Source organism: Lepidochelys kempii, chromosome 6 (genome assembly GCF_965140285.1).
Source record: "Lepidochelys kempii isolate rLepKem1 chromosome 6, rLepKem1.hap1, whole genome shotgun sequence".
Lineage (NCBI taxonomy): Eukaryota > Metazoa > Chordata > Testudines > Cheloniidae > Lepidochelys > Lepidochelys kempii.
The window spans coordinates 124984860-125003419 of NC_136385.1; the positions used below are offsets into that span (position 1 = coordinate 124984860).

General features: G+C 49.3%; 1 protein-coding gene across 1 annotated transcript; it reads right to left on the minus strand.

Moving 5' to 3' along the window:
• Positions 1-1752: 1752 nt before the first annotated feature.
• LGALS3 (galectin 3) lies at positions 1753-17597 on the minus strand. Its single transcript, XM_073350060.2, has 6 exons — positions 16994-17597; positions 8875-8896; positions 6834-7085; positions 5919-6007; positions 3905-4073; positions 1753-2045 (listed from the first exon to the last, which is right to left on the minus strand). The coding sequence occupies exons 1-6, from the start codon at positions 17494-17496 to the stop codon at positions 1890-1892; spliced, it is 1191 nt and encodes a 396-aa protein (XP_073206161.2). The 5' UTR covers positions 17497-17597; the 3' UTR covers positions 1753-1889.
• Positions 17598-18560: the final 963 nt, after the last annotated feature.

Consider the following 18560-nt stretch of genomic DNA (forward strand, 5'->3'; position numbering starts at 1 on the left):
GACTTCATAAATATCTGCTTCAGTTACCTTTGGTAAATGAAATAACCAAACAATCATTAGTTTTACAGCTCTATCAGAAAATGAATCTGAAAAGTTTTCAAAATAAATCAGTTTAAAAATGTATAGTGTGTACCTTCTAAAAATGAAACCTACATCCATCTCTGAGTTATGAAGACTCTATTAAGGCTATAACAACCCCCAAGAATGCACTTTATGTAGAAATCCATGATTAAATTGAGTCTTCTTGACTAGTGATTTAAATCAAATCCACCCTGAGTAATTTCTCCCAACTGAACATAACTACTTAGAAATCTAGTGCCCCACAGAGTATTCTTACTGTTCAGTTCACTACACATCAGCTATCCTACCAGGTGCAAAGGTCCGTTTCCCATGCTGCTGCTTTGTGTAGTAGAATCTCTTCAGAAGATTCCCCTTCCTGGAAAATCCTTTCCCCTTAAAGGAATTCATGTTTAAGTTCAACTAGCTCACAGTGTGGAGTAGTTGAAAGGACAATGAAGTCCTAGCTCCTAAGTGGAAGAATTAATCAAGTTTTCAACTCTGTTTTTATTCCAAGTTTTATAAACTAGGTTACTACGGAACCTCATGCTTTCCCTATATTAAGTGTAACCCCTCTTGTTCTCTCAGCCTCCGCTTGTCCGAGAAGACTGACCATTAGAAGGGAGATACCGGCATCTTTATTTCAAACAAGCTAGGTCAGGCTGAACTGCTGCAACTTTTAATTAACTTTTATCTTCAACTTTAATGAGACAATTTAATTTTCATTAGTTTTAAATGCTATAGAAGTGGATAAAATTAATTTTTGTACAAGCTTAAGCTTTTAGCTTGTCTGAAAAGGTGTTTCCTGATTTGATTTTTTCCAATAACTGCAATTCTCACGTAACTTTTCTTGAGCCTCATTTATTCCTAATATCTTACATAAGAACAGCCATACTAGGTCAGACCAAAGGTATCCCAGTATCCTGTCCCCTGACAGTGGCCAATGGCAGGTGCCCTAAAGGGAATGAACAGACAGGTTATCATCAAGTGATCCATGCCCTGTCACCCAATCCCAGCTTCTGGCAAACAGAGGCTCGGGACACCATTCTAGCCCATCTTCAGCTAACAGGTGTGAGTGGAGAGCTATATTGTGTTTTACAGGGTCAAAACACTGCAGCACCACCTTGCTGTAGGCTTCCTTCTGAATGGAGTTCAAGTAGGGGTTAGTGAATGCTCTAGGCTCCAGCTGTACTTCCTGGAGAAGCAAAGAAAGTGGCTGCTTTGCAGTAGCTCTAAAATTAAGAGACTGTAGAAGAAAAGTGATTCTAGAGGCATCCCTCAGAGGAGGTGACCAAACTATGACCAAGATTGATACCCTCAGCGTGGTTGAGCTTTACTTCTGTATCAGTTAGCGTGGTGTCAGATTCTGCCCAGAGCCAATCTAAAACAACATGAAGATTCACATCCCAATCAGGTGTCTGATAGAGAAACCCTGACCTGGGTGTTCCTTTTACTCATGGGACCAATGGTTGCATGCATCAGGCTGTTCTCCCAGTCAGGCTGTTCATTTCTTTTCTGGGTGGGCCCAGGTCAAAGCTTTAGTTCATCTGTTCTGTCCACTGGTAGACACCCCTTCTGGCCTTTAATATGCATTGCCTAAATTCTTGCCCTATTTAAACTTCTGTGAGTTGCTAGGAAAGCTTTTTGTACCATTTTCTGCTACCCATTTTAAATAACATGGAAGCAAATTTCACGTCTAGTACGAGTATTTTTATTAAGTTTATTGTACAAAGGATAAATGAAGCCAGCTCCTTTTTTGTAAAGGTTAACTGCTACTCAGGACGTGACCAGAGCATGTTTCTTGGTGTGACGGTCACACTACAAAACACCACTCATATCATAGCGGGCATAACACTGGTGAGCGAGATGTCCCCAGCAATGCTGAGTTTGGTGATTTCATTCAGGTTCTTCATCCGGTAGCTGAACTGCAGCAAATGAGCATCGTTGACAGCTACCTTGAAATGGTCTGTCTCACACAGAATGTGGATCTGAAAAATGTGAGTCAGACAGATGAGTTTAACATGGCATTTGTTTCAGGGATTGTCTGTCAGGCTACAGGGACTGTGGCCACTGTTCTGAATCAAGCCTAGGTTAATAGTGACTGGGAGCCATTGTCCCACTGGCATCAGCTAGCAGCGGTTGTGAAACAAGTTGGTACTGGGAGAGTAAGTGTCTATCGCAAAAAAATGGCCATTCGCCTTTCTGCTGCCATTCCACTGATCAAAGTATCCCTCACGCGCCCTCATCGCTCCAGAGCTGTCGGGAAAGCTTTGCCGTGAGGCTGACATCCATGCTCTGCCAGTTCTGTGGACGGGGGACCTAACTGTCAAGCTCTGATAGCTTTCACAAGCACTTAATTCTGCATCCCTTTTCCCGAATTGAAGCCAAGTGTTTGTTCGGTCCCTTCTCCCTTATGAGGACTAGTTCAGTAAAATTTGCTTCTGAGTCTTGTCCACCACTGCACGCTATCCTGTGAGTTACAGTTCCCTGTTAAACCCCAGGCTCCCTTGTAAAATGGTCAAGAATATCTAGCAGTCCAGACACCTACTCACCAGCCCTGCTCAACAACCGGCTGTTTTACTTGCCTGGGCTGAGTACAGCTTTGCAAGGCTGTTTTAAACATTGAGCGAGCGGGGCCCTGAATACTGTAACTCTACTTCCATATGTTCCAGTGGTGATGTGTAAGCTGGGGAGCTGCTTCACCAGCCAGGGAAGGGAAAAAACACTCCCTGCTTCAGGGCCTTAGAAGGACTTTCTTCAGGGCTTGTTTTTTATCCACCAAGCCACCATAAAACCAAAGAGCAAATCACTGGTAACAGGACATTTGCTTCCTATGGTATAGACTTTTTCCTGTGTTAGCTAGCCAGGTGAGGCAAAGGCACACCCCTTTGATCCTATGCCCCAGCCCCTGGGCGACAGGCAGGGACCTGCTAACCCTTGAGAGGTTGCAGCACCTTTACCTTGTCAGCCTGGCTTTGACCAAACACTAGACTGTTCTGTAGAAAGGGTTCCTTGACAAGCAGTTTTCTGCATCAGCTGGCTTTCCCTGTGATCTGCTGGGAGACCTCCCTGATCTGCACCATAAGGCCTATGATTACAGCTCTGTGTAGCAGCCCACTTAGTAACTATTAAAGAGAGGCAACATGAGTGTGGGGGGGAGTTTTGAGGGGGTAAAAGCTGTGCCCTGAGCCTTGGCAGGAGGGATGAGAAAGGTATGGAATGGATACATTTTATGAAGTTGCCAATTAAGGTAAGACCCACCTTAACATGGCCCTTACAAAAGCAGGTTTCTTTATAACCAGACTCACTGGACTTTCTCCTTTGTGCAAGCAGCAAAGTCTTTACTCCATGGCCCTTAGCTTGTCCTGCTATGGCCAGCCCTGGCTGGTAGGGACCCTAGTCTTATCTGTCACATTGCATCTCAGAGAAGCTACTATCACTTTTACACAGTCCTGGCATCAGAAGGCATGTAACTTGCATGTGGCTTTTGAATTTAGTGCTGTTAAAAGGTACCAGCATGACAGCCCTGGCAATTTAAGTCCTCTATCCACCAAAAGGGACAATAGCCCTGTGAGCCTCCCAGGGCTGCTGGGTGAACGTGCTGGAAGGACCAGCTGTAGGGCTGCAAGGGCAGCTTCTTGTTTATGCCCATTCACCTAGACTGCTAAAGACAAGGGCCAGTTAGTACCACGGTGGTGAACTCTTTGCAACGGGGCACTGGAGTCGGTGAACACTCCTGTCCAATATATGGCATTTAGGAGCGGATATTTAGAAAATACACATTTAAAGTTTGTGTAGCACCAGGTATACCAGTCACCAGGCCTGCTGGGTAAAGTTTAGTTTATACCTTAAAAGGTTTGCCAGCTTCAAATGGAAACCTGGGCGAGGTTCTCTCCTCCTTTCCCCAGTTATTCTGAATCATTGAATTACAGACAATGACTTGTCTGTTTTCCTCGTTGAAGCGGGGATTAAAGTGGAAGGCGATATCATGCCCTTTCTTGAAATCCAGTGAAAATCTGCAAGAGATCGATAACTGCTCTTTCCACAGCCCCTGAACTGTATTGTGGTACAGCTCGTAGGCTATTTCCCACAGCATTTGCCTTTAGGCCCAGAAAGCAGAGGAGTAAGTCATGAAAACAAGGTAATACGTTTCTGGCTGCACTGACTCTAGTACAGCTTAGGCCACGTTCCAAAGCAGAAAGTCAAGAAACTGCTGTCCTGCCAAAAAGCGCATTCATCTTTCAGGAGGGTGGTGCCTGAATGAGAAGTTACACAATCGTAATGAAACAGGCAGCCCTGGGTCCTGCTTTCACTGACTTAGCAAGTCAGCAGCTCCCAGTGTGCCTAAAATTACAAACACACAGGACACTACACGTTACACTCTGACTGGTTGACTATCCCTGCCCCATAATCATGGCTTCCCCAGTGAACCCCTCATCTGAATTGCTGCTTCTACAGCACCTTCCACACACCAATTTGCATTTATAATGGATAGTTTGAGAAACTTCTGCTTAATGAAAGGGCAATTCATCAGGAAGCAGAGGCTGCATTGAGTTAGGATAAAATAGCAAACGTGGAGGTGTAGTTCAGATTACAGATGACTAGACCCTGACCAAAAGGGAGGATATGCGACCTCCCCATGTGACTCCTCCCCGCCTGGGGCCCCCATGCTGGGGTGGGGAGGGGCTCTGTCCTTCCACTGGGCCAGCTCCCACTGGCATGTTCAGAGGCTCTCCCTAGCAGCCAGGACTCGGAGCCACTCCTGGATGCTGCCCGGGAGTGGCTCCAGGGCTTTCTGCTTTTGAATGTTGCCTAAGCAGTACTAAGCCAGTCAGTAGCTGCCTGGGAGAGCACCTCGATGCAACTGGGCTGCCTCCCGCCCGGGCTTGGCTTCCAGGACAGTGCTGAGTGAGTTGGAGCCCCCCAGGCCCCTCCAGCATGCTCAGAGTCGGCTCCTGTCCCCAGACACTGAGCCTGGGCAGGGGGCAGCCTGCCGCTGCTGCAGCCAGACATTCTCCCAGGCAGCTGCTGCGCTGCACCGGGCAGCATGGCTGGAAGAGGCTCTGGCCCCCGCCCAGGCTGGCTGCTGGAGGGGCACTTGGCCCTTCGTGCACCTCCCACAAGTGGCCTCTCTGATCTGATCAGCCTGTCTGGTGGGGTAACGCCCGAGTGCTGCAGATTGGGCCCTGTCGTGCCTGTGTGATGCTCCCCAGTGGGACGTTAGGGGAGCCGCTCTGGGGCACAAAGGTCAAGTGGAGTTTTGTTCACATCAGACTGTAGTGCGAATTCAGCTGCTACACCCCCTGCTTCTCCAGAGTTAACCAAGATCCAGCTGGAGAAGGGTTTGGCCACAGCTAGAAATAACGTTCCACTCGGAGTTGTCATAGCAACCCCTTCGATCCCCTGGGGTGCATCAACAGGACAGACCTGTGCCTTTAGGCACCGCCTGGAGCAAGGGCTGTGGCGTGAGCTGCACCCGCCAGGAGTAGCTGTGGACGTCGCAGAGGCTCAGTTGTCTGTCCCTGCCCACAGAGTAATTCAATGCTGGCCTAGCCCAGCAGGAAATCGAGGCAGCCCTTACGCCAGCTCAGCCGCACTGGCCCCCACACCAGCGAGGACAGAGACACGGCTGTACCCACGCCCTGTCCCTGATGGAAGCAACCAGCAAACAGCACCCAGTGACTCCTGCACCCTCACACACACGCCCCCTGCCAGCTGTCCGGGGGATTCTGACTCCCCTTTCTGCTCCTGCAGAGGTGCACAGAGCAAGGCACAACCTAGCCATCGTTAATACAGCGCGTGCCTCCTGGCATCGTCACCCTGGCTCCGTTTGGGATACTCATTGCTCCGTCTCCCTTTACCTGGAGGGGTTCGGATTCACCGTCCCCACGATTGTTATCAACAAGCGAGGCACGAGGCCAGTCTGCAAGGGCAGGTCAAAGGGGACTCTCTGTGAAAAAACACAGACTTTTCATTAGCAAGAACCGGACTTGTAGCCGACATTTAAAACCACCTATATAAAAATACGCAGCCAAATCCTAAATTCTCATAACTCGACAGTAATCGCAGGAACACAACAGGCTCCTCAGGAGACTGTTAGACACCCGGCTGTCTGACCCACGTAGGAAAGCTACCCCCTGAGCTCCTCTCACCCCTAGCTAGCATTAAAGGGACGCTGACTGAAGACTTCCCAGTTACTGGTGCTTTACAATATAAATGTAGCTGGGAGCTAATGACTTAAGATCTCTGTCAAGGAAACAAGTTTGCCTGGAAAGGGCATAAATGGTATTTTCTGAGAAGTTTGTTTTAGAAATTGCAATAGTGGCTTGTTCCTCAGGAATTAAAATGTTCAGGGATCATTTGGATGCAAGGTGACAACAAGGAGCATGGTGTTTTTCAGCGCTATCCGTTTCTTCCAGCAAGATCCCAGCTCTGTAACATCTCCTTACTCACCATGAAGGATCAGGGACACATGCTGGTACTTTCACCTCCCAGGCAGCAACAATATCGCGCTAAAGGCCTGGGTGACAGCACTGTGGGCCTGATCCTGTAGGGGCCCGAGCACTCTCAATGCCTACGGACGCTGGGAGGCAGGAGGGCACTTTGCACTTTCCAGGAAGGATTCTGCACCTTGCAAAATTGAGCAGCATGTGCTCCGGTTCCTAATTCATACTCGACTGCATTCTCAGTCAGTCAGGTCCTGCCTGTTCTCAGCCTATCAGACACTGCAGATTGTCTAAGAACTGGAAGCTATTCAAAAATTATATAGCTGTCACCAGTGGAGCAGTAGGTCCCCCTGGCTGAGGGGCAGATCCAAATCCAGGTCCAACTTGTGGAGCAGTAGGAGGTGCCCCAGGATAGGCCCCCGGTGCCCCAGGATAGGCCCCCGGTGCCCCAGGATAGGCCCCCGGTGCCCCAGGATAGGCCCAAGGACCAGCAGGTTGATTTCCCCAGGGAGCAGCAGGCCAGCCTTGGTTTGGAGGAGCATTTGGGTTTGTGTTACCGGGTCCAGATAAGGCATCAGATAGCTGGATGGAAGACAAAACATCGTCAGTATGCTGCCATTGCATCCTGCCTGCCAATGTGAGTCTGTTTTGATTCCTTACATGCTTCTGTCTCTTGGTACTTTACAGGGAGAAAGGACAGGCAGAGACCAGAACATCAGACAGCAGGGTCATTATCAATCTACCTCTTGACCAGGAGAGGGGGGTTTGGAATGTGTTTCACAAACTACAGGATCTGGCCTCTCACTCGACAGAGCCTTGAGATCCAGAGTGGCATGGAGTGGGATTGGAGAGAGAGCCCTAGGGAGGTTAGAAAGAAGGGGAGGTTGGCTTGCAGGTAAGGAGGGGCAGGGATTGGACCAGCACAGGCTAGTCTGGAGTCTCTCTATATGACCCAAAGACTGTGAATGCCAACTGGCAGAGGGCACGGGGATCCCCTGGGTTCACCAAAATAATGTCATGTAAGGTCTCTAATGAAAAACCTCTGGCACACTGGTCATCATCATCGTGAGATGTCCGTATGGAAAACATGAAGAGTTACACATGTATGCAGCAAATTATGTTCTCTAAGCCTTGTGTTTAAAGGCAGAGCATTCAAAGGTAGTGTCCCTTGAGGGAAACTTCTCCAGACAGGAAGAGGAGACGTTTATCTCCCTGCTGGACCACTGAGTGTGTCTTACAGTAGAAGTCTATTAACACACTGAGTCAAATGCTAATGAAGAGCTTGTGGAGACTTCAGAAGGAAATTAACAGGAAGAGGCAAATGGAGGAGGGACCCCAGTTTTCAGATGAATCTCAAAGATCTGTTCTGGTATATTTGCCGGGGGGGGGGGGGCGGGGTGTTGCAGAGAGATGCTTTGGCACCCTTCAATCTCTAAGGCACGTTGCCAACAGGCTTGATCTTTTGAAAAGGGATCTCAGCCATAACAGTGGGAAAAGGACTTGGAGTAAGCTACCCTGTTGAGACAGGAAAAGTCTTGTGAGTTAAGTTTAAGCTCTAGAAAGCATGTTATAATTTTGTTTTATATGTAACCATTTGTTTCCAATATTCTTACTCACTATCCGCTCTTTGATGATAAACTTATCCTTGTTTTCACTATAAATATATCTAAGTGCTGTGTTTTCAGCAGACTGATGGTCCTGAGTTGTATCTTGTAAACTGGTGTGTGCTATTCCCTTGGGAGTAGAGGACATGCGAGTTCTGTGAGTGTTCAGTGGATCAGGGACTGGGCACTTCAGAGGGACACTCTGAGGAGTCAGGGGTTGCTAACCTGTCCAGGGAGCACAAGGCCTGCAGAGGCCTGGAAGGCAGCTTGTGTTGCAAGAGGGCAGTGGAGTCAGGGAGCTGATCCAGAATAGGCACAGACAAGACTCCCTCACACTAAGGGCAGGTGTTAGCAAGGTACCTCACAACCCTGGGAAGCATCAAGCTCTAGCAAGCTGCACTGTGTTGTGTTTATGGTAATAAACATACAATTGAAAGCCAGAATAATGGCGATGAGCCTGGTCCCACTCCCACTAACACCAATGAGAATCTTCCCACTGAAGTCAATGAGAGTAGGGACAGTGCACACAACCCTAAATATTCATGAGCAGCCACTGATTTTGGATGCCCAACCTGAGACGTCCAGGAGGGATTATTTCAACACTAAGTGTACAGATTAAGAATTGAATTTAGTTTTGAGGAGTTCTATACAGCTTAGAAAAGATGAGAAATTCTAGCTTCCACACAAAAACTGTACGCTTTAGTACAAGGCAATATCGTTTATAATGCTCAAAGACTGTGAATTTTGTTTAAAAAGTCAGCACTTACAGAAAAACCGTCTGCCATTTTCCTGAAACAAAGACAAAGGAGACAGTTAATACTCATTTTTCCCAGATTCCATCTATAAGACACAGATCTTAGCATTGCACTTTTAAAAGTCACACGGGTTTATATTTAATATGTGCTGAAGAACATATCCCCTATGTCTTGCTTGCCAACTTTTCACCTCAGAGTATTGCTTCTTCCAGAGTGAATGTCTCTTAACTACACCAAGGACTAATGACATCTATATGAAACACTGTTATCTAAATATTAAGCGGGAAGATATCAGTGCCATACTAGATGTTACACTGCTGGTACCTGGACCAATGTTTAAAATTAGTGCCTCCTTACTTAGATGATGTTATTCTCTATATTAACCCCGAGGGTTGAGACCTTAATGGGAAGCAGGCCAATAATCGCTGGAATCTTCAGTGCTCAAGGACTGCAAATTAAATGGATAGTTGCTACATTCTGAGATATGCATGCAAGGGCCATTATCTTGGCAAGGGCTTTGCTGTAAGGGACTTGAATCAATACAGTTATCTTTCCTGGATAGATGGACACCAATCTGAAGTGTATCATCTGTGGGGACTTAAAATCCAGTTAAGGAAATACTGTTTAATCACACAGCAGTCATGTACAGCAGCTTATTCAGTTATACAAGTCCTGATTCAGCACATCCTTAAACACCAGAGTAATCCCAATCATCTCAAAATTAAGCAGATGTATATTGCTGAATCAGGGCCACAGTGAGAGAACAAGCATGGCCGAATTTCTGTCTTTCCAACAGAAGTGAGCATCCAATGAAGTGAGCTGTAGCTCACAAAAGCTTATGCTCAAATAAATTGATTAGTCTCTAAGGTGCCACAAGTCCTCCTTTTCTTTTTGCGAATACAGACTAACATGGCTGCTATTCTGAAACCTTTTAATTAATGGAGCTCTCAGATAGACAGTATGAAAAAGATCTGACAGGCTGTAACATCTGTGTTTCTATTGGCTGTCATTTTCCAGATAAGTATAATTTGCACTTGAGATGATTTTTGTACTGACAGTTTCTTACTGAATCTTTGTTAGGTAACAAATTTCAGCCTTTCCACAAACTGTGTTCTGATTTATTTATTTATTTTTTTTGAATGGCTGCCAATTCTGATAAGTGTAAAGCCAGTTCCAATATCCTAGAAACCAAATTTGTGACATTGGTGTAGGGTGACCAGGTGTCCCGATTTTATAGGAACAGTCCTGATTTTGGGGTCTTTTTCTTATATAGGCTCCTATTACCCCCCACAACCTGTCCCGATTTTTCACACTTGCTGTCTGGTCACCCTACATTTAAGTCCAGAGTAACTCCCCTGAAGTCAATGAAGTTACTCTGGCTCTACATCAGTGTTACAGAAATCAGAATCTGGCCCTGCGCAGTGCATAAGAAGCAAAAGATAGAGCTACACTAAGAGTAGTCAGCTTTAAATTCTCCTTTTTGTCAAATACTTTTCATCACAATGTTTTCCTCTGGCCATCACAGTTGGAAATCGATTTGTATCAGTAAGTGGTAACACAGTTATAGTTACAGACATGACTATATGGATGGAGCTTTGATGCTATTTATTCAGTCTGTAAATAAGGACCACATCAAGTTTGTTATCTTTGCAAATCAAGACTTCTGCCAAATTGAAAACTCCATAGGAAGAAAGAAAAGAGAAGTCCCACCGATTCAGTTCTTCCTGCTTCCAGGAATGAAGATTTTGCAACCAGAGATTTGCTAGCACTTTAGTTATTATTTCTATAGTGCTACAGGAATGCAGGACCCTTTACAGTCACATAGCAAGACAAAGTCTCTGCCTGGAGGAATTGCAAGTGTCTGATTTAGACCAATACAGACAAGTAAGGTGCAGGAGCCAGAGCAAACAGTGCGTGAGAGGAATTCAGCGTAGTGCATTAGGCAGAACAGAATGCAGCCCGCTCCAGCCGCGAGCTGCAGAAGATGGTTTGTGTTAGTGAAGTGGGCAGACCTGCCCCAGACACACAGCAGCCTTGTGCAATAAGAAGGTGTCATTTTATTTCGTTCCCCTGACTGTAGCTGCATTTTAAGTCGCACAACGGAACAGCTTGTTTCAATTGTTCAGATGCATAACAAGTTTTCATCTCCATTCGTCATGTGAGTGGTTGCGACTCTTATCCTAGGAGACACAAGTACAAAACCCAGAGACTGTTTCACCTCCCATCCCCCACCACAGAGGATGTTTTGACATACTTTAAAAAAAAGGCAGCCCAAAGTTTTTGGAGCAAAAACCACAAACTACGTAATGGATTTAAAAAAAAAAAAAAAAAAGTTAAGTTCAGGGATATTTCCACAGTAACTTCTCTTGGAAAAAATGCTTGGCTGATTTGTGTAGCCTTCAGCTAATGCGTGGCACAAATATGAGTCAGGACTTCACCCATTTTGATCAACTGCTCTCAGATGGAGTAGGATTCTCCTTCCATTAATAATAAAGAAAGTTTGGTTATAGCATACGACTAGCTTATCTCAGCGTGTCAGATAATGCTGTACAGTGATAAAATTCCCAGCTTGATCTTGCGCTTTTCATCAAAAGTGCTTTACAAAGGAGGCATCATTATCCCCATTTTACAGACAGGGAAACTGAGGCACAGAGCCGTGAAGTGACTTGCCCAAAGTCACCCGGCAGAACAGTGGCAGAGCCAGGAATAAACTTAGGTCCTTTGAGTCCCAGACCAGTGTTCTAGCCACTGAGCTATACTACCTCTCTAGCAGTATACTAGCTGAAAAACTCCCACTGACTTCAGAGAGAGCAGGGTCGGCCCCTAAGTTGTTAACAGAGCATCAGTCCTCATTTTACATCCCTGCCACTCAAAACTGCACCTGCTTTTTAGATGAACAATTCCATCAAAGGTTTCAGAATAACAGCCATGTTAGTCTGTATTCACAAAAAGAAAAGGAGGACTTGTGGCACCTTAGAGACTAACCAATTTATTTGAGCATGAGCTTTCGTGAGCTACAGCTCACTTCATCAGATGCATACTGTGAAGTGAGCTGTAGCTCATGAAAGCTTATGCTCAAATAAATTGGTTAGTCTCTAAGGTGCCACAAGTCCTCCTTTTCTTTTTGTGAATTCCATCAAAGAGAACCAAAATCGGGCTCCAAACATGAGCGGCACTGAGGCCAGCAAAGGAAAGAATTAAATTTACCCAGCAACAGAAATAGTTACACTGGCACTGAGCTGGGACAGAGAACGTCTTTGTTAGCTGCTTGGCTGAACTGCACGTACATCCTCTGCCAGAAGCAGGAATCACTGCAACGCAGCCAGTAACATGGGGCCAATTCTTTTGTTTTGTCCTGTCTTTTTGTTCTGTGTTTGTACAGCACCTAGCACACTGGGGTCCTGGTCCTTGACCAGGGCTCTTAGGTGCTACCGTAACACAAATAACAACTATGCAGTAGACCGGGGTGGGCAAACTACTGCCCGGGGGCTGCATCCGGCCCTTCAGATGTTTTAATCCGGCCCTCGAGCTCCCACCGGGGAATAGGGTCCAGGGCTCGCCCCTCTCCGGCGCTCCAGCATGTCCCCTCTCCAGCTCCCAAATGTAGGGGCAGCCAGGGGGCTCCACACACTGCCCCTGCCCCAAGCGCCGCCCCTGCACTCTCATTGGCCTGGAACCGCAGCCAATGGGAGCTTCAGGGGTGGTGCCTGCGGACAGGGCGGCACGCAGAGCTGCCTGACTGCCCCTCTGCATAGGAGCTGTAGAGAAACATGCCGCTGCTTCCGGGAGCTGCTTGAGGGAAGCACCCAGAGCCTGTCCGGAGCACCCTCCTGCAACCCCAACCCCTCATCCCCAGCCCCATCCCAGAGCCCACGCCCCCAGTCAGACCCCCCTCCCCACACCCCAAACCCCTGCCCCAGCTCGGAACCCCCTCCCGTACCCTGAACTCCTCATTTTTGGCCCTACCCCAGAGCCCACACCCCCAGCCGTAGCCCTCACCACCTCCCACATCCCAACCCCCAATTTCATGAGCATTCATGGCCCGTCATACAATTTCCATACCCAGATGTGGAACTCGGGCCAAAAAGTTTGCCCACCCTTGCAGTAGACCCTCACTGCACGTGCCTTGAAGATTTCAGTCTAAATGAACACAAACAGGGATATGCAATAACTCTGACTTCCCCTCACCAGAAACTGATCCCATCACCGTATCCATCCATAGGAGAGTTGATAATTATGCAAATCAGTGTTTAAGAGTATTAACTACTATTACGGCCACAATGCAGCAACTAATAGTATAAGATAGCCTCCACTTCTCAGTGTGCACACACCAGGATCTGCAATTTTTGCACACTCACAGATGCTAGAAATTCCACCATGCAAAACACATTTGAATACATTAATTCAATCAACTGGAAGCACAAGTGTGAACGCAAAAATTGCCCTATGAGCAACAGTGCATATACAATTATTGATCTGTATTATGGTAAGCACCTGGAAGATCCAAACGATATCAGGGGGTCCCTTGTGTTAGGTGCTGTACACAACCTAGGGTGGGTCTATGCTAGAATAATGGGTATATTTGGACCTGCTCTGGGAAGGCAAGGGATGTTGCAATGTAGCCACACAAGGACAAGTTGTAGATAAGTGGAGGTTAGTTAACACACTCCAACCTAACCTCAACCCACTTTTCTAGCACAGAGAAGCTCATAGTGAGAGACAATTCCTATCTGGAACAGTTTATAACCTAAACAGCTAAGACAGACAAAAGATGGGAGGGGAAACTGAGGCCCGATGGGGGGAGGGGAGAAGTGACTTGGCCAAGGTCACACAGTATGTCCAGTCACTTTGGGACGAGCTGGCCCACCAGCAGACAAGATGATGGGACAGCAGCCTCAGAATGAGGAGGGAACATCAGAGCTACAGTGGAACAGAACCGAATAGCGCAGCTAATTCAGAGTGGGGTTCCCCTTTCGTTCAGCGTAGACACACAGGGACATCTGAATGCTCTCCGTGTAGCTCAGGGGCAAACCGCTGGAAGGAACGAAGCACAAACGACAACTCCTTCCCCTGGTTAAAAGCATGGGCCAAAGCGCTACTGAAAGGGACACAAACCATTTCAGTCCCCATTTCTTTACCCCCATCCCCCCCAGAGGTTTGCATGAAGCTCTCCAATTCTGCGGTGTTGTTGTTGAGACTGGAAGACTCCTCCTATTGAACACAACAAATTACAACACAGAGCCGGAGGCCGAGTTCTCAAGCTGCGAGACATCCAGCCTGCAGGTTGAGAGTGTGCTATGGCACTGGTAATCCAGCCCAGGTGGCGTTTGTCTGTCTGCCCCGTGCCATGCTGAACTGGCAAAGCTGGAGGTGGTGTTTTGTCTCTGACAAATCAATACCGTGAGGCCTGGATGTCTGATCCAAAGCCCACTGAAGTCCACGCAAGGACTTCGGGCCCTATCTTGCAAGCCTGCATTGCGAGGTATCAGGTTACCGCTGGGTGCTTTCGTAAATAATAAACTCTTACTGAAGTCAGGGGGGATTCCATGTGCAGATGATTAGGGCCTTACATTTCGCGTGTCAACGGGGGGAAGAACAGTTGAACAAGACTCCCATCCTGAGAGGCAACACCTTAATGATGCCACTGGAGATCTGGTCCATCTGCTACACAGATTATGAGAATTTTTGCCCTGATCAGTACTCCCAACCTGAGTGTTCCTAAGCCTAACGATCAGGGCTCCCTAAAATCAGGACATGGTTTTTTTTAAATCTCAATTTTTATGCCAAATATTCCTTTTTGGGTTCCTTGTATTTGCCTTCAGCTTTTTACATCTTTAGTATTCACTTTTTCGGGATTGTCTCTGCAGCTGTAAGGGCTAGAAGCATCCTGTTTCAAGTGGAATCCGATTCTCACGTCATCATGTGACTCCCAGAGCTGGGGCTTTAGGTGGAGACACCAAATATCCTGAAACTCATGACAAAGCTGAGAGAGGTGGCAACATCCCTTCCTCGTGCTCTGTGCAGACCAACAACAACTCATGTCTCCTCACCCCTACAGGAACGTTTTGTTTGACATTTGAACAATAACTCTGTATAGATAATAATGTTTTGTCAGCAAAGGCTATTATGGTTTTCAGAGCCATAGCGAAAGGTCTAATTAACCCTTGGGTTTCAATGCGCCATGAGCCAGGCACCATCAAAGGATTGTCTCAGAAACACCAGGAATCCCCCCCCACACACACACACAGATGGCTCTATAGCAATTCCACCATCAGCAAGCTCTCCTTCCGCCCCCTGCATGCTGTGACAAGCAGCTGACACTCTGCTCTTTGGCTGCCTCGAACAGCTGCTGCTGGAGGAAACAGAACGCCAGCCTGTGGCCCTTTGAGATCCCTCACCCTGCAGGCTGCTTTTCCGCCCACCCACGGATCCAGGGCTGTGTGTATATGCACACACCCAAGGGAGGGTGAAGATTCAGAAACACAGGGATTGAAGTCACATGACAAAGTTCATTACAACCACTTTTTCCACTCATAGCTCCCCCCAAATCTCCCCTCATGGGCTAACCCTTTCCATGCTTGGCCTCAGACCTTTGTATTTCGGAAAGTTTGAGGTGAACCCAGTCGCTCAGTTGCACAACCCCAGTTGCCCCGCAGCATGCCCACCCGCCTGCCTCCATTTTTAGAAAGGAGAATTCAATACAAAACCCTCGGCTAATACAGCAATCAGGCTGCAATGAACACAGGAATGCCAGGAAATGAAATGATCAGCGTTCCTGGCATTCACATCGCATGCTCATAGTGTTTATTACTATCTAAGCTGATACTTACTATAAGGTACCCGCAACGTGGGCAAGTTAATACTGATTTAAGAACCTTTTAAATCACTAGCTTGTGTGCTTACATCTACACCCCTGGGTGTTACACTAGCAGCGGTCTTCAATTTTAGGACACACGCATTACTTTCTGGTCTGTGTCTTAGGGCATGAATTCTCAGCTTGGGTGGGCATGACCACCCTGCCAGGAGGGATCCCAGCTAGAGGCCAGGGATCACAGTGTTGAAAGGGGGACCCTGGTATGGAAAAAGTTGAGGACCACCATCCTAGGCTACACATCTCACAACCAAACACAAACATGAATATAAATGTTCGATCCTGCTCCTATTGAAAGGCACAGGAATTTTGCCATTGAACTCAGTAGAAGCAGGACCAAAGCCAGCTCAGAGACATTCAACAGGGGGAAGAGCTACAGATCAAGAGACACCTATTCCTCCGCCTGATTAAGGAATGGACTGGCCATTTTAATATTCCTGAATCTCATCAGCTAAAAGGCTTGTATAGCCATAGGGAGTGGAAAAGCGGAAAAGCAGAGAGGGATGCACAGTGCATAGGGAGTAATACACACCTACTACACACACGCACCACATAGGGAGGGACACACACCTACAATACACACATAATGCATAGGGATTACACAGCTGTTTCTATTTCCAAGCAACGCAAAGCATAAGGGGCACCTTTCATTACCACAACAGATTTAACAGACGTGTTGACTCTGGATGTAAATAAACCCACAGCCAGGTGGCCGGTTCCTAATGCTATTCATTTGTGCTAGTCACACTCACACAAGCAGGGGACCAAAAAGGGGGAAACAGAGGATTTACATTCGCCGCACAGAAGGGCCCGATAGTTTCGTTGAGAGGCAGACTCCATGGACTAGACACAGGGCCCAGATTGATTCTAATCCTGTCACAGGCAAGTCACTTACCCCCACCGTGCCTCAGTTTCCCCACATGAGAAAGGGGGGGCGTGTCACAGAGCAGAGGCTGGGCAGCACCGCACAGGGGCCTCTGGGGATCCCTCGCTCCCCTCATCAGCTGGAGGCTCAGTGGGGGCTACCGCTGGCTGAGCCGCGGCACAAGGCTGCCTTCGCTGCGGGGAGGGGTGAGGACCGGGGCGGACCCCAGCCCAGCGCCAGCCAGGACCTCCCCGGACGGGGCCCCAGCCCCGCGGCAGGCAGCCCCCGCTTCCCCGCGGCGCCCCAGGGACAGCTCGTGGGCAGCGGGCGGGCACCTCCCCAGGAAGCCGGGGCCGCCCTGCCCCGGGGGAGGCTGCGCCCCCGGCCCGGCTCACCTGCCGGCTGCCGCGGACCCCGGGCTGGCACTGGCCGGGCGGCCCGGCTCCGCCCCGCGGCCGCCGAACCGGATCGGCATCTGCCCCGGCCGCTGGAAGAGCCGGAGCCGGAGCCGCGGGGGAGCCGGGGGCCAGGCGCCCGTCCCGGGGTCCGGGGATCGTGGGGACTTTGCGGCGCCTCCTTGTGAACAGGTGGGAGGGCGCAGGCCCCAGATGGGTGCGGGAAAGCGGCCGCCCCGCCGGCAGGGGGTCGGGACGGATCGCCGCCCCCTGCCTGCAGCTCTCTGCCGGGGCAGGGAGAGGGGGGGACCCCACCGGGACGGGCTGGGCAAGCTGCCTCTTGTCCACACGAGCCACTCGCAGCCTGAACTGCGGAGATCTCGCTCCTGCCTGTGCACCCTCGCAGCGTGTTCCCGGGGTGCTGGGGTTACGGTGCTGGCCAGGCCAGGGAGCGAGTGTGGACACCAGGCTGGGCTCCTGCCTGCAGCTCGCTTCCCCCCCATTCCAGCTTTGCAGAGCGGGGACTGAGCCTTGCAAGATAATCTACACAGAGGGGCCGAAGCAGGATCCCCGCCCTCTCATGGCTTCTCTGTGATGGATAGAAGGCCTGAGAACGCTTCGCTTTCATTCCGCTTCGCTTCCCTTACCGTAGGAGTAGCAGGGCCGTCAAGCTTGCGCCTCTCTGTCCTCTCTAGAAGTCTCCCTCCCTTGGAGCCAGCAGGGAGTTTCCTTAGCGCGTGGAGACGGGGCAGGACTCAGCCTGCCAGGGCCAGTGGGTGGAACAGAAGGTGGGGCACAGGGAAAGCCCCAAGCCAGGGCCTCCAACAAATGATTAAGGAAGGAAACTGCAGTGATGTTGCTGTGGGAGACCTTCGTGCCCTGGAAATGCCTCCAACTTCATGTGCTGCTTTGTTGCTGGCGGTATCAATGAGGGTGAACCGCCAAAGGGAGGGGGTCGGGGACTTGAAATGGGAGCTGTCCCTCAGACTGAACTGCACTTGAGATCAGAGGCGGAGAGTTATATGGGCCCGTGCTCCACCAATATTCAGGAACATAGGCCCAGCTCCACCAATGTTTGGGCTTATATTTTTAGAGCCGTCCCCTCCGTAGGACAGACCGGACCAACTGCCCTGGGCCCCGTGCTTTGGGGGCCCCTGCACTTCGCTCACTGAGGCCAGCGCCAGGCCTCCCGCTAACTCCCCAGGCCACCCTGGACCCCAGCCTGCCCCGCCTCTTCCCGCTCCTGCTCAGCCCCCATTCCACCCCTTCCCCCAAGCCCCCACCCTGCCTCTTTTGGGCTTCCGCCCCCTCCCCTGAACAACGTTGGGAGCCGGCGGCGTGGGGCAGGGTGAGGTGGGCTGGGGCCAGGTGCTCACTGCTGCCAGTGCCAGGCCCCCCGCTAACCCTCCAGGCCGCCCTGGACCCCGTGTCCCCCTGAAGCACGGGGCCCCCCAAAGCAGGGTGCCCAGGCTGGTTGCCCCGGTCCGTCCTATGGACAGGATGGCTCTGCTTGGACCCGTTCTGGGCACCATCAAAAATTATACAAACCTGGCGCCCATGCTTGAGA